Source organism: Rhineura floridana, chromosome 7, assembly GCF_030035675.1.
Source record: "Rhineura floridana isolate rRhiFlo1 chromosome 7, rRhiFlo1.hap2, whole genome shotgun sequence".
Lineage (NCBI taxonomy): Eukaryota > Metazoa > Chordata > Lepidosauria > Squamata > Rhineuridae > Rhineura > Rhineura floridana.
In genome coordinates this window covers 149,913,841-149,927,671 of record NC_084486.1, presented here as the reverse complement: position 1 = coordinate 149,927,671, position 13,831 = coordinate 149,913,841, and the positions used below count along the sequence as shown (strand labels likewise).

Sequence of the window (13,831 nt, the reverse complement as noted above, 5' to 3'; positions counted from 1 at the left end):
AACATGAGAAGAGCAAACATATTAAGAAAACATTTGCAAGCTGCGTGTGTATTTGACTTAAAACGTTAAACTATTGATAAACGTTTCCCCTAATTCATGTTTTTCTCTGTTCGATGCAAAGGACAGTAAGCACATGTCAGGATGACATACTAACATGGTGACATCCTGAAATTTGGGTTACGTGTGCTTTGAGGAACTGTATGAAAGTATGCTGTGAAATTTAAGGTGGAGAGAACTGTGGGCACTCACGGTGTTTCCATGATAGGCTGACATTCTCTCCAAACAGCCGTTTGAACTTTGCTCATAAAGGTGCCTCTGACGGATCTGATCTAAAAACAACAGGAAGCCTTGTTTTCTTCCACATTCCCTACTCCCAACATCCATTAGGAATGCCAAAGCTCTGTCATGTTCTTTGCAGACGTTGGGGATAAGTCAAGACCAGACAAATGGAAGGCGGGAAATGAGGGTGGGCAGAAGTAGCCATGGGGCCATCAGCAAAGCAGAGAGAGAGAGAGAGAGAAACCTTCACCAACCTGGTCCCTCCAGATGTTTTGGACTACAACTCCCATCAGTCCCAGCCAGCACAACTGTAGCCTAGAACATCTGGATGGTACCAGGTTGGTGAAGGCTGAACTAGAGGTTTCCAGCAGATACATGAATCAACAGTGGGTTCTTGTTTCCCCCTTAAAAGTATCAGACTCATTTGTTGCCCCATAATCCAGCTTTGAGGGTTCAGGGTGGAGATTGTCCTTCTTGAGAAGGAAGTTGTGATGTCAGAAGTATGGGGCTCTATTGCCCGTGAGCGTTGGGGCATCATCTGCACCCAGGACCTCACCCAATTCCCTTTGCTTTCCAGAGCCTGCCTACGACCCCGTGAGTGAAGAGGACAGCCCCCTCTCCTTAGGGCTCAAGCACCTGTGCCTGAAGAGGCCAGGCCCAACAAGAGGCCTGCGCACCGCCAAGCCATCGGCCCGTGTCTCAGGCACCAAGTTGGGAGAGAGGCTTGTGGTGCTCCTTACCAAGGGAGGTGCCCTGCCTGGTAACGAGGTGACACTGATAGACTTTGGAGACGAGTCCGCTCCCACCACCCCATCGCCTGTAGGGGAGCTCTGTGCCCCATCACTGGCCAAGCTAGCCATGGAGGCATTTTCCATATTGGACAAGACACCCCCTCAGAGCCCCACCCAGGCCCTGCCCAGGCCCCTGCACCCTACGCCCATCGTGGACTGGGACGCCCGGCCCCTTCCTCAACCTCCTGCGTACGACGACGTAGCCCAAGACGAGGACGACTTTGAGGTGTGCTCCATCAACAGTGCGGAAGGGCCGGTGGGGCGGCGAGGCAGCTGCAAGAACTGGGAGAAAGGGGAGACCAGCAGCAGCTGCGTATCTGAGGGAGACTGCTCAGCTTTCCCACTAGAGGACAACCTCTTCCTGCCACCCAGGGAGGCCAAGCAACCATGCCCTGCCCAGACCACCGAGATCTTCCAAGAGCTGCAGGAGGAGTGCATGAAGCGCCTCAACGTACCCTTGGCAGCCACCTCGGTTGCCTCCACACCCAGCCCGGGGGAGGACAAGCCCCAAATCCCCCCTCGCGTGCCCATCCTGCCCCGACCGCTCCGTAGGAATGAGCACGGGCGCTGGTCTGGGGAGTTTTCGCCATCTTCTGTGGGCGAGGAAGACCGCCCCCCCCAGATCCCCCCACGAGAACCTTTGTCCCAACCTGGCTCCAGAACTCCTAGCCCTATGGCTCTGCAGGGCGGATCCCCACAACCGAGGGCCACTCTGTGTTCTCCATTGTCCGTAGGGGCATTCCTGTCCACGTCTCCTGGGAAGCATCCCATGCCCACGACCCAAAGCTTTGCTTTGGACCCCAAGTACGCCAACCCGAAGGTCATCCAAGCTCAAGGGAAAGAGAGCACAAAGGGGCCGTGCATCCTACCCATTGTCAAAGATGGGCGGAAGGTCAGCAACACCCACTACTACCTGCTCCCGGAGCGCCCGCCCTACCTGGACAAGTACGAAAAGTTCTTCAAGGAGGCCAAGAACCCTGAGGACGCTCCACCTCCGGCCAGGGTGGTCACCACCGCTACGGTGCGGCCAATGATGCAACAGCAGCCAGACTGCAAAGCCAACTTCTCTTCCAACAACAGTAACATTGCGGTCAAGGCTTCCTGCAGCCTGCAGAAGATCATCTATGATGGCTCAGATGGCCCCAGGGCCTCAGAGAAGTTACGACTGGTAAGTAACTCTCTCAGGCTGCTGTGGGCTGACAGTGAGAGTACCCTTGGGTTGGTGGGCACACGTGGAAACCCACCTTCTCAATTGAAAACATGTCTTATAGCAAAAAGGGGGAAAAAACCCAAATTCTGTGCCAAGGCTATATGTGAAACAACAGAGGTGGGGAACCTGAGGCCTGTGGGCCATATAGGGCCCTCTAGGATTCTCTGTGCCAATGGTTCCCAAACTTTTTCTCCCACAGACCACTTGAAAATTGCTGATGGTCTTGGCAGACAACTTTATGGTTTCTCTGCCTATTGTGTAGTAATTGCAATGAGCAGTATGATCTTCAATGGTATATTTTATTATTCCTTCTTTTACCATAGAGTCATAAAATAGTAGAGTTGGAAGGGGCCTATAAGGCCATCAAGTCCAGCCCCCTGCTTGACGCTCGATGTTTAAAGTCTGTTTTTATGATGCTTTAAAGTGTTTTTAGTGCTTTTGTTTGCCACCCTGGGCTCCTACGGTGAGGAAGGGCAGGATATAAATCTAATAAATGAATGAACGAATGTTTTGCCTATTGTGTTACAATTTGTATTCCATAGAATACACATTGTAATGCAGTAAAATACAATGTAAGAAATAAAAGAACGAATAAAAATACAGTAAAAAATAAATAGGAATACTTAACGTAGGCATGCCACGGACCACCTGAATGATGCTCGCAAACCACTGGTGGTCCGTGGACCACCGTCTGGGAACCCTGCTCCATCCGGCCCTTGGAATCCTTTCCAGGCGACACCACTGCTATTCTTGGGTGCTTTTTGGTTTCTTAGGATTCCTGAGCAACGCCAGGTGCAAAGCTGCTCATTAAGCATAATGTGCCTGTTTTAGTTTGTATCGTTTACTGTGTGCCGCAGTCGTGTGCTGTGCACAGAGCTGTGTTTATGGCTTCCTTCGATGTCCCCGAGAATGCCAAATGGCCAGCTCTCGAATCACGTCGTAGGCACAGTCTTCCCTTTCAATAAAGGAAGGGGTTGTGGAGGGTTCATATGCATTACAAACAGAAGATCCCAAGTACAGTTCTCAGTTTGGTTATTTTTTAAAAGACTGGATGATGTGAAGGATCTGAGGCCCCCACAGGACCTTTTTAACTGCGCTAGATGGAGCAGCTTCATATGTTCAAACTTGACTTAAATCTCTCCACTGGCCCTTATTTTTGGGAGCATGCGTTTAGATACACACTATGGCTCTGGTCAACACTTGCTCCTAGGAGCTGATTGTGGGCTTCCCATAAGGGGCATCTAGTGGGCCACTGAGAGAACAGGATGCTGGACGAGATGGGCCCCCTGTGGCCTGATCTACCTGCTGCTGCAGAGCTCTTCTTACGCTCTTCAGCTCAAATGTCACCTGCTGTTTTGGGATCCTGCCACGGTGCCTTTGTTGGGTGCATGTTCCACCCGTTGCTAAGGCAAGCTCCCGTCAGGAACTTTTTCCCCATTCGGTTTCCATCTGTTCCTCTTTCCGAGGGCTTTTCTGTCCTTTGGGAACTTGTAGGGAAGGGGCCCACTGCTGGCTTCCCTTTGTTTGTCTGTCTGTCTGTCTGTCTAATCTAATTTCTTTCTTTCTTTCTTTCTTTCTTTCTTTCTTTCTTTCTTTCTTTCTTTCTTTCTTTCTTTCTTTCCTTCTTTCTTTCACATCTAATAACCCACACTCCAGAAACTGTACAAGAAAACAGGATAAAAATCACAAAACCCAACAACGTACACTAGGAAAAAGCAGGATTAAGCAATTACAATATTGTAAAAGACTATGAAAAACACCACAGTAACAAAATACAATTTTAAAACACCAGGACGCTGACAACACCAGAAACAGGGAGGTCAAAAGTGTTTTGTTTTTGTTTTAGGGGGAAAAAAGCAATTCTAACAGCCCAGGAGACCACAAGGATTTTTGCATAGTGCCAGGCAGGTGCTCCATAGATGAGGGGCCACTATGAAGAAGGCCCTTTCTCGTGTTAGCCATCCACCCACTATACCTCAGCAGGCAGGGACATGTGGAGAAATGAAGAGGTGGTCCTTCAGATAGAAACATAGGAAACTGACATACTGTGTTAGACCATTGATCCATCTACCTCAGTACTGTCGACACTGACTGGCAACTCCTCACCAGGGTTTCAGAAGGGGTCTTTCCTAGCCCTGTGTGGAGATGCTTCCCAGGATTGAACCAGGGACCTTCTACATGCTTTGCCACTGTGCCCAAGATGTGATGGTCTGTGAAGGTCAAAAATAACCCTTTGAATTGGGCCTGAAAACAGGCCCAATTTCTGTCTCTAAAAATGGGTGGTGGTTTTAAGCTGGATTTGTATGTGGTTTTATTTCACCGGAAGGTGATCTGAATGGTAAACACAGAGAAGTGTTGGATTAAAAACAACAGTGAAATGGGCTCTCTCTACAATTGGGATTTCTGCTGCAGGTCCAGGAGATGGTGCATGGTGTCACCACGGAGGAGTGCCAAGCAGCGCTGCAGAACCACAGCTGGAACGTGCAGAAAGCCATTCAGTACCTGAAGGTAAAAGCAGAGAGGAGTTGCTTTGGGAAAGTGCCGTGGCTCCGTGGCAGAGCATCTGCCACGCATGCAGAAAGTCCCAGATTTAATCCCCAGTGGCATCTGAAGGTCCTCTTCTGCGAAGTGAGATACATGCAGCGTTTATGCGCGCACACCACGACCCCCTGTTCCCTGTGGGCAGTGGGCCCTCCTTCACACAAGGATGTGGAGCTCCGGAGCCGCCTCTGCTGGTAGGAGCCCAGGCTGCATGTCTGCTGCTCAGAGCCTTTCCCTGCCCAGCTCACCCCTCTGCCACGTCATTCCCCACAGGTGGAGCAGCTCTTCTGCCTGGGCCTGAAGACGCGGCCGGAGTGTCACAAGGTTCTGGAGATGTTCGACTGGAACCTGGAGCAAGCCAGCTCTCACTTGCTGGATCCCTACAGCACCTTTCGGCTCAAGTAAGAGGAGACCACGAATTGGGGTGTCATGTTGCAACCCGCCATCTAGGCAGTGTCCTGCTCCTTGGATCGGGGGGGGGATCCAGGGCACCTCAGCAGACGACCAAGAGCAGAGGCGGGGGACCTTTTTCAGCCTCAGGGCCGCATTCCCTTCTAGGCAGCCTTCCGGGGGCCATGAGCAAATGGTGGGTGGGGTCAGAAGGAAAAGTGGCCAGAGCGACAAATGTTAATTTTTACCTTTGTACAGTAGGCTTATTTCTACACACACTCGCGCACCCCTCTCTGTCCCCCATCCAGACAAACAAGAAATGTTTTCAAAGCTCAGTGATACATTCTAATAATAAATAAATTCTAGCCAGGCAAAGGCCTTCCGGGAGGGTGCACAACAGGGCCAGTGAGAGGTGTGGCCTGGAGAGAGTCCTGGGGGCCAGACAGAGAGGCCTGGAGGGCCACATTTGGCCCCTGGCCCTGAGGTTCCACCTTCCCTCAAGGCAAATGCTATATTAGGCTGCATTAACAGACGTATAATTTCCAAAGTGTGTGAAGTATTAGTTCCCCTCTATTCAGCACTGGTTAGGCCTCATCTTGAGTACTGCGTCCAGTTCTGGTCTCCGCACTTCAAGAAGGATGCAGACAAATGAACAGGTTCAGAGGAGGGCAATGAGGATGATCAGGGACCTGGAAACAAAGCCCTATTAGGAGAGACTGAAAGAACTGGGCATGTTTAGCCTGGAGAATAGAAGACTGAGGGGAGATATGACGAGAGCAGTCTTCAAGTTCTGGAAAGGTTGCCACACAGAGGAGGGCCGGGATCTCTTCTCGATCGTCCCAGAGTGCAGGACACAGAATGATGGGCTCAAGTTACAGGAAGCCAGATTTCAACTGGACATCAGGAAAAACTTCCTAACTGTTAGAGCCATTCGACAATGGAGCCAATTACCTAGAGAGGTGGTGGGCTCTCCAACACTGGAGGCATTCAAGAGGCAGCTGGACAGCCATCTGTTGGGAATGCTTTGATTTGGATTCCTGCATTGTGCGGGGGGTTGGACTTGATGGCCTTATAGGCCCCTTCCAACTCTACTATTCTATGATTCCCTATTCTTGAGGTTTGGTGTGCAACAAAGGGGCTCCTTCTGTCCTGCATGAGATCATGTCATGACAAATATTGATTATCTCTGGGGAAGCATCAACCATTTCTAGAGATGCTGAATGTGATGGAACCCATGAAGGATACCTTTTGGATGCAACTAGATGTGACTGTTGCAGCAAGATCCAACTCAGTTCCCTCTATACAGCAGGGCATAACTCTCAAGGCCTGCTTGCGGAAAACAGGATACCGGACTATGGGCCTGTAGCCTGCCAGACCCTTCGCCTGTCATTACTGAAAGCACAGCATGGACTGCTGATCACGCACATAGGCACACGGTTTTCCACCCCAAGATCAAAAGCTCTCTGTGCCTGAGACTTTGGAAAGCCGCGACCGGTTAGGAGAGGAGAGACGTGTGAGGTGGAGGAGGGGACCCCGGTCTGATTCAGGAGAAATGTAGCTTTGGTAGGAAGGAGGGTGGCCAGAAGTGGGACCCAAGAGGAATGGATGGGCTGCAGACAGCTGCTGCTGCTGCTACTACTACTACTAATAATAACAATAATAATAATAATATCCTTCCTTCCAAAGAAGCCCAGGGCAGCAAACATAAACAAAACAATTTAACAAGAAAAAAAAATCATACTAAAAACATTCTAAAACACAGTTAAAAATCTTCTTCATCAGTGATCCTCAGGTTTCCAGGCACAGTCCCCTTCAACCATCAAATGCCCAAATAAACAGGAGTGTTTTCAAATTCCTCTTGAAAGTCAATAGCGATGGAGGCAGAAACACCTCACTGGAGCTCACCAATAAAACAATAAAATCCAGTTGAAAATATAAAGTCATAAAACAACAATTTGCAATCCAAATGTTTTCAGGCAGAAAAAGAATAAAAATAGACGGCTATTTTTAGTTTTCCCTCCCTCCCTCCCAGTATACAGTTTTGTGTTTTGGAAAGGCTTAGGTGACTGCCTATGTCCTCAGGGGCCCAGTTTACATTTACTGCATTTTCACACATCTCACTCTTTGCCTTTGCAGGCGATGACCAGCAGTCGCCCTTTGGAAAAGAAGCAGTTGACCCGCTGTGGGTGACCCATGGTTGGTGCCCTCCTGAGGAGCCGCTTCTTCCTTCCAGGTGTATGGACCAAGAATCAGCTCCAGGGCAGAGAATGACAGAGCAAAAACACGCAAGGCTCGGGCTGGGGCTGCTCTGATCCACTGGACCAAACCTGCACGTGTTTCCCCTGTGCCGACGACCAGGCTGCCCCTCCTCCCACCAACGTGTTTGCTTGTATTTTTTCCTCGCTTCCAGCCATCGGTCCCATTGCTTGCTGTTGGGTTTATTTTGTAAAGAGAAGTGTTACATTAATATATAAATATTCTATTCTATTTTGGAAAGAAAGAAGCGCATTGTCAGATGCCAATTCCTGTCTGGAGGTGCATGGGCAGACACGGGCGCTGGGTGATGGAGGATATTTGGCCAAGGTCCTGGGTGCTGGGGGTTCCTAGAAACTGGTCGTGTGGGTGGACCCCCATAATACATAATCACACGTAGACCATGGATTACTATCTGGGAGGGGGAAATGAGCAAATGAACCCTTGCTACTTCAGTGATTTTCCAGGCAGTGCCCTTTCACACCCATTAGCTGTGCCAATATGCCAAAACATAAAATTCTGTCATTGTTTTGACTTCATACTAAGGATGGGTGAGAAATTCGATTCAGTTCGCATTTCAAGCCAAATCCATCAAATTTGCACTTTCTAAAACAATATGAGAACCAAAACACATCCGTCCTTCGGAATTCACACTTAACTCAAATTTTGCAATGCAGTTTGCCAGCCAAACGATGTTGACAGAAATGCACACGTTAGGGGAAAGCGTGCATAAAAATGAACATATGAGTGAAAACAACACACAAAAATGCATTATATGACAAGAATTGCTTGCAAAAATGTGTACTTTTGTCTACATTATTAGGAGAAATTCACACTAGAATGCTGGAGAATTTTCAGGTAGTTTTTTTTAAAACAACAAAATCACAAATTGCTGCAGAAATGTGGAAAACTGAATTTAAGACAAATGAGAAACCGAGAGAGCCAGAACTGACAGATCTTTCCATTGCTCCTTCATCCCCCTCTTATCGGGACACCACGGCGGCTCCTGCTAGCAGTCTGAGAGGTACAGAGATACCAGGAGCCTTCAACCAAACCTGAAACAGACGTGGCATATTTCGGCCATCTTGTTCATCGTGGCCACTGATCTGCTGACGTCACGCCATATCTGTGCGTGTAGGCCTAACGACGACCAAACTAACAGCGTCAAGTAGGAGAGAAGTTCAAGTCTAAGGAATTTTGGAGGCTTCTGTTCCCATCATTCTCAACTTGACATGGAAGCATCCATTTTCCCTGCAACCACGGCTGTGTGCACACCAGAGCATTGGTGTGCACATGTATCACAAAGATCCAGTTTTTCCATGTACATTTTTGTGTACGTTCATCCACACCTGCGTGCTTTCAACTGAACTTGTTTCAGTGCTTCCCGTCTACGCTAGCAGGGAGGGCTTGATGGGATGTATGCACAGTGTGCATTGTTGTCCCTTCCCTCCATTAGTACTTCTCTGCCCCCCCCCCCCGAGTTCTGGGAAGCTGAGGTCCATTGTGGGAACGTGCACAGGCATCGGTTGACCCATGTGCACAGGCAATTTTTTGAAATTATTTTTGAGATACAAGTTTTCTGATATATGAGACTTGCACAAAACAGCAGGTTAATTTTTTTTTAAGTGTGTGTCACACCTGGCCCCAGCAGCAGCCCACGGAGGAGGACCTTGCCAATAGAAGGAGGGGTGTGTGGTGAGAGATGGCAGCCAACAGAATCCCTGCCTTGTACTTCAGTACATCCACAGCCGAGTAACGTGATTTTTGGGAAAGTCCAAATTAAAGTTGGGGGGGGGAAGTGTGGGCTGCCATTTGGATGAGGACAACATCTTGTGGATAAAGGAAACGCGCGCACACGTGGCATGCATGGGATCTACTTTAAACTGCTGTGTACACACAGCCTAGATCCAGATTGACATTCTGTAGTGAGTAAACACAAAGAAGGTGCCATGAACTACAGCTCCCCAAGTGCACTGTGCGTCTGCTTGCAAAACACTCCCCTGATGTCACTCTTCTGTTACAGGTAAACCCAAGCCCAAAGTTTCAATATCTGTGGGATGTATTTAGCAAAGGCTGTTGGGTCCTGGCCACTGATGGGCATAATCCAGGTTTTAGGCTGTTCCCTCCAGAGCTGTAGATTGGGGGGGGGGAGCTGGTGATAAAGAGGCCAACCCACAGAAACAGCCCCTATAAGAAAATGTGACTTTTTTAAAAAGCCCTTTACATGTTCCGTCTACTTACATGGGAACAAAACACATATTACAACTTTTTTAACAAGCCTTGTAAACCACTTAATAAAAAAGTATAGAGTGATATAAAATACAGGAAAATACCAAATAAAATCAACAGACTTTACAAACATGATAAAGTTATCAAAATACAGATGAAATTGTCATTTAAAATCAAATGTACATAATAAATTACATGTCTGGGTAGGCTTGCCTGAACAAAATAGTTTGGAGCAGGTGTCAAAAGCAACACAATGAAGGTGTCTGCCTAATAATATAGGCAGGGCGTTACAGAGGTTAGGTACTACCACACTAAAAGATTGATTCCTCGCAAGTGCAGAAGAAATGTTATATGGAGCTTGAAAAAGTGCCAGTTCCACAGATTGAAGTGGTTGGATGGGCACGTATGAGACAAGACAATTCTTCAAATAAACTAGTCCCAAGCTATTGGGGGCTTTACATACTAGTACCAACTTTTATTTTGATAAAAATTATCTCCAGCCCATGATTCTTAAGTTCTGCATGAATATTGTTCCGAGTGAAGGAGACTGCAAGCTAAACAATGTTTTTTCTTACCAATTTTTTTACTCCAGATCATACATAAGATGGATTGATACCAGATTTGTATCCCTATTCCCTATCTCTTTTATTGGTTCCCCCCAAAACAGCTCACAACATTGGTAAAAAATCAACACAACACAATAGTTCCATTCAAACTGGAATGTTCCTTAGCAATTTTATATCTACACCAGTGGTTCCCAACCTGGGGGGCGGGACCCCCAGGGGGGCCACAAAGTAATCCAGAGGGGGCCATGAACAGTAAATAAATGAAATATTATTTTTTAAAGAAGTCTTCACTCCCTCGACACTGCATGCTTCCCACTGGCGCTGCAGATGACACCTCCCCCTTGCTCCAAACGAGAGGGGACTCCGCCTTTTGCTGAAGCGCCAGAGCGTCTTTCAGGCGCACTAAGGGCAGGCATTTGCCTATAAAATACATGGCAGATGCCAAAGGAGGCTGAGGGTGGAGCTACCAGGAAGAAGAGGGGATTATTATCACTGATTCCCGTCTCCTTGCACTGCCGCTACTGGCAACGCCCTTACTTAGAATGAGAGGAGAGGGCTTTTTGTGAAGCAAAAAGAAGCAAGCCTGCAAAGAAAGGCTGCTTTCCCCCTTCCTTCCTGGCAGCCAGCCTGCCTCCCTGGAGGGAGGGGGTCACAAAAAATTTTCAGCTTATAAAGGGGGTCCCGTGCTCATAAAGGTTGGGAACCACTGATCTACTCCAATTAGAGATGTAGATGTACTGTCCTCAAGTCGATTCCGACTTATGGAGACCCTATGAATAGAGTTGTCATGAGGCTGAGAGGCAGTCACCCAGTGAGCTTCATGGCTATGTGGGGATTTGAACCCTGGTCTCCCAGGTCGTAGTCCAACACCTTAACCACTACACCACACTGGCTCTCTCTACACCAATTACTATTTGTATAATCTGGTTTTCTTTGGTGCCTGTAGATCTATGGAGCTCAACAGAGGCCAGCATCACCTTGGAAAAAAGTTAGTTGCGGCAGAATATGCAATAGGCCTGTATGTCATTGGTTGGGTAAATTCCCTGCCCATTATGACATCACTAACTGCCAAGGGCACTTGGCCTCAACGTCTGGCTTGCCTGGTTCAGTTGCTGGCAGTCCTGGGCTTGACTGACCCAGTGGTGTTCAGAGCAAACCATCCATTGGATTGACCAGCACTTATTCTTTGGCAATCTTTCCAATTAAGAACCTTTTAGACCCAATTTCCCTTTTGACTGTTTGCTAATTTAGCTTTGAAACTGGGATTTACAGGGGGGGGGATCCACCCTTGGTCCACCATCCAAGATTGGGAGTAAGAGCCCTCCCCTGCAAAAAAAATATAGTTCAGCAGGTAAGATACAATCATATTCTCATTGAGTTTTCATTACTTTTCAAAAGATACAAGATGGTTTTTAGACTCGGTTGTTGGTTTGTTTCATGAAATTATAGCCCATCTTTCCCATAAAGAAGCCCAGCAAAATTACCATTGCAAAAATAGTTAAAACAATTTAGTAGAAAATCATAAACATGAGACTTGGTGTATGGAAGATGGTTCTTGATGGAAGGTTGGGAAGCTAGATTTCCTCTCCTCTCCTGCATTCTGACGACTCTGCCTTCAAGGTCTTGCATTGGTGGACGCATTGGTGGGATATGGAAGCTGGGAATTTGCCCCTCTATTGCTGACATTTCGGGGGGAGTCTTCATAGGGCTGGCCCTACCATTAGTCCAGTTCTGGTCTCTGCACTCCAAGAAGGATGCAGACAAACTGGAACAGGTTCAGAGGAGGGCAACAAGGATGATCAGGGCACTGGAAACAAAGCCCTATGAGGAGAGACTGAAAGAACTGGGCATGTTTAGCCTGGAGAAGAGAAGACTGAGGGGAGATATGATAGCACTCTTCAAGTACATGAAAGGTTGTCACACAGAGGAGGTCTGGGATCTCTTCTCGATCGTCCCAGAGTGCAGGACACGGAATAATGGGCTCAAGCCAGATTTCGACTGAACATCAGGAAAAACTTCCTAACTGTTAAGAGTCATACAACAATGGAACCAATTACCTAGAGAGGTAGTGGGCTTTCCAACACTGGAGGCATTCAAGAGGCAGCTGGACAGCCATCTGTCGGGAATGCTTTGATTTGGATTCTTGCATTGAGCAGGGGGTTGGACTTGATGGCCTTATAGGCCCCTTCCAACTCTACTATTCTATGATTCTAGGCAAAGTGAGGCAGCCAGCTTGGGTGGCAGATGTAACAAGAGGGAGGAGGGCTGTCTCTTGCTCACAGCCTGCCCCGTGCCCAAAGCCAGTTCCTGACATCAGTGGGCTCTTGGCATGATGCTGACGATAAAATACCAAACAGAACATTACAAAATATCAAAATAAAACATTACAAATGAAAATCAAATATAAAATCCAATAAAGATTCCCATTGACAGTAGCATAATTAACAGGGGATGTGTCTCTTAAACATAAGAAGCATACATAAAAATAAAACACAATCATACCTTTAAAACACCATTAGCAATTAAACAAAACAGACATATAAGATGCTCCTGCACTTGCAGCTAACAGTAACCTCTCCCAGCTGCATCTTGAGCATGCCTCCACGTCCAAACCTCATTCTCACGCATCCCCACCTACCATACCCATAACACAGCTAATCCCCAGCCAATCATGTGACACAAAGCAAATTTCTGATGGCTAGTGATGGGCGAGAAATTCAATTCAGTGGTGCATTTCAGGCTGAATCTATCAAATTCACACTTTCCCAAACAATTTGAGAACCAAAAAACAACCATCCTTCAAAATTCACACATTTAAATTTTGCAATGCAGTTCACAACCAATGTTTATTTTAAGAAGCATATGTTACGGGAAAGTGTGCATAAAAATGAATAAATGAGTGAAAATAACATACAAAAAATTATATGATGAGAAATGGCTTGCAAAAATGTGTATATTAGACAAAACTGCATACAAAAATGTGTTCAGTAGGAGAAATTCACAGTAACGTGCTGAAAATTTTTCATAACGATTTTTTTTAAAAATCACGAATTGCTGCAGAAACGTGGAGAACTGAATTTAAGATTGGAAAATGAGAGAACTGAAATTGGTAGATCTTTCCATCTCTACTGGCAGCATTAAGCATAATTTACAACCAGCTCATTCATTCACCTCCATCAAGGGCAATGCAGTACCATACAAACAGCAGCTTGACCAATGTCCATGCCCTCCGGTCCCATCTCCCACCCGGGGAGGGCCATACTCAATATGTTCAGTCTCTCTTGAGTGATCTTGGGCAACTTTACAGCGCACACACACACACATACACACCACACAAATGACTACCAAGACTCACAGCTTCCCATCAGCTTTCTAGGAGGGTCACAGGGCCCAGCCATACCTAACCACAAAAGCCACATTTTCCATAATTTGGTTTATTTTATTTATTTGTTAGATTTTTATACCGCCCCACTAGCATAGTTCTTGGTGGCCTCAAGAACCATACATGTCCTGTTTGTGGTTGGATTCTTGTGAAAACCCGATTATCTAGCATCCATGCATGTGGGCTTCCC

The 13,831-nt window shown here is 47.1% G+C and overlaps 1 protein-coding gene across 6 annotated transcripts in view; it reads left to right on the top strand.

Moving 5' to 3' along the window:
* The window catches only part of TNK2 (tyrosine kinase non receptor 2), a 137,867-nt gene extending 130,153 nt beyond the window's left edge, over positions 1-7,714 (top strand). For all 6 annotated transcript variants that reach the window (XM_061637589.1, XM_061637590.1, XM_061637586.1 and 3 more), the window contains 4 exons: positions 857-2,238; positions 4,693-4,788; positions 5,095-5,222; positions 7,348-7,714. In XM_061637589.1, coding sequence (XP_061493573.1) covers positions 857-2,238; positions 4,693-4,788; positions 5,095-5,222; positions 7,348-7,354 — 1,613 coding nt within the window. In that variant the 3' untranslated portion in view covers positions 7,355-7,714. The remainder of the gene's footprint in view (positions 1-856; positions 2,239-4,692; positions 4,789-5,094; positions 5,223-7,347) is intronic.
* Positions 7,715-13,831: the final 6,117 nt, after the last annotated feature.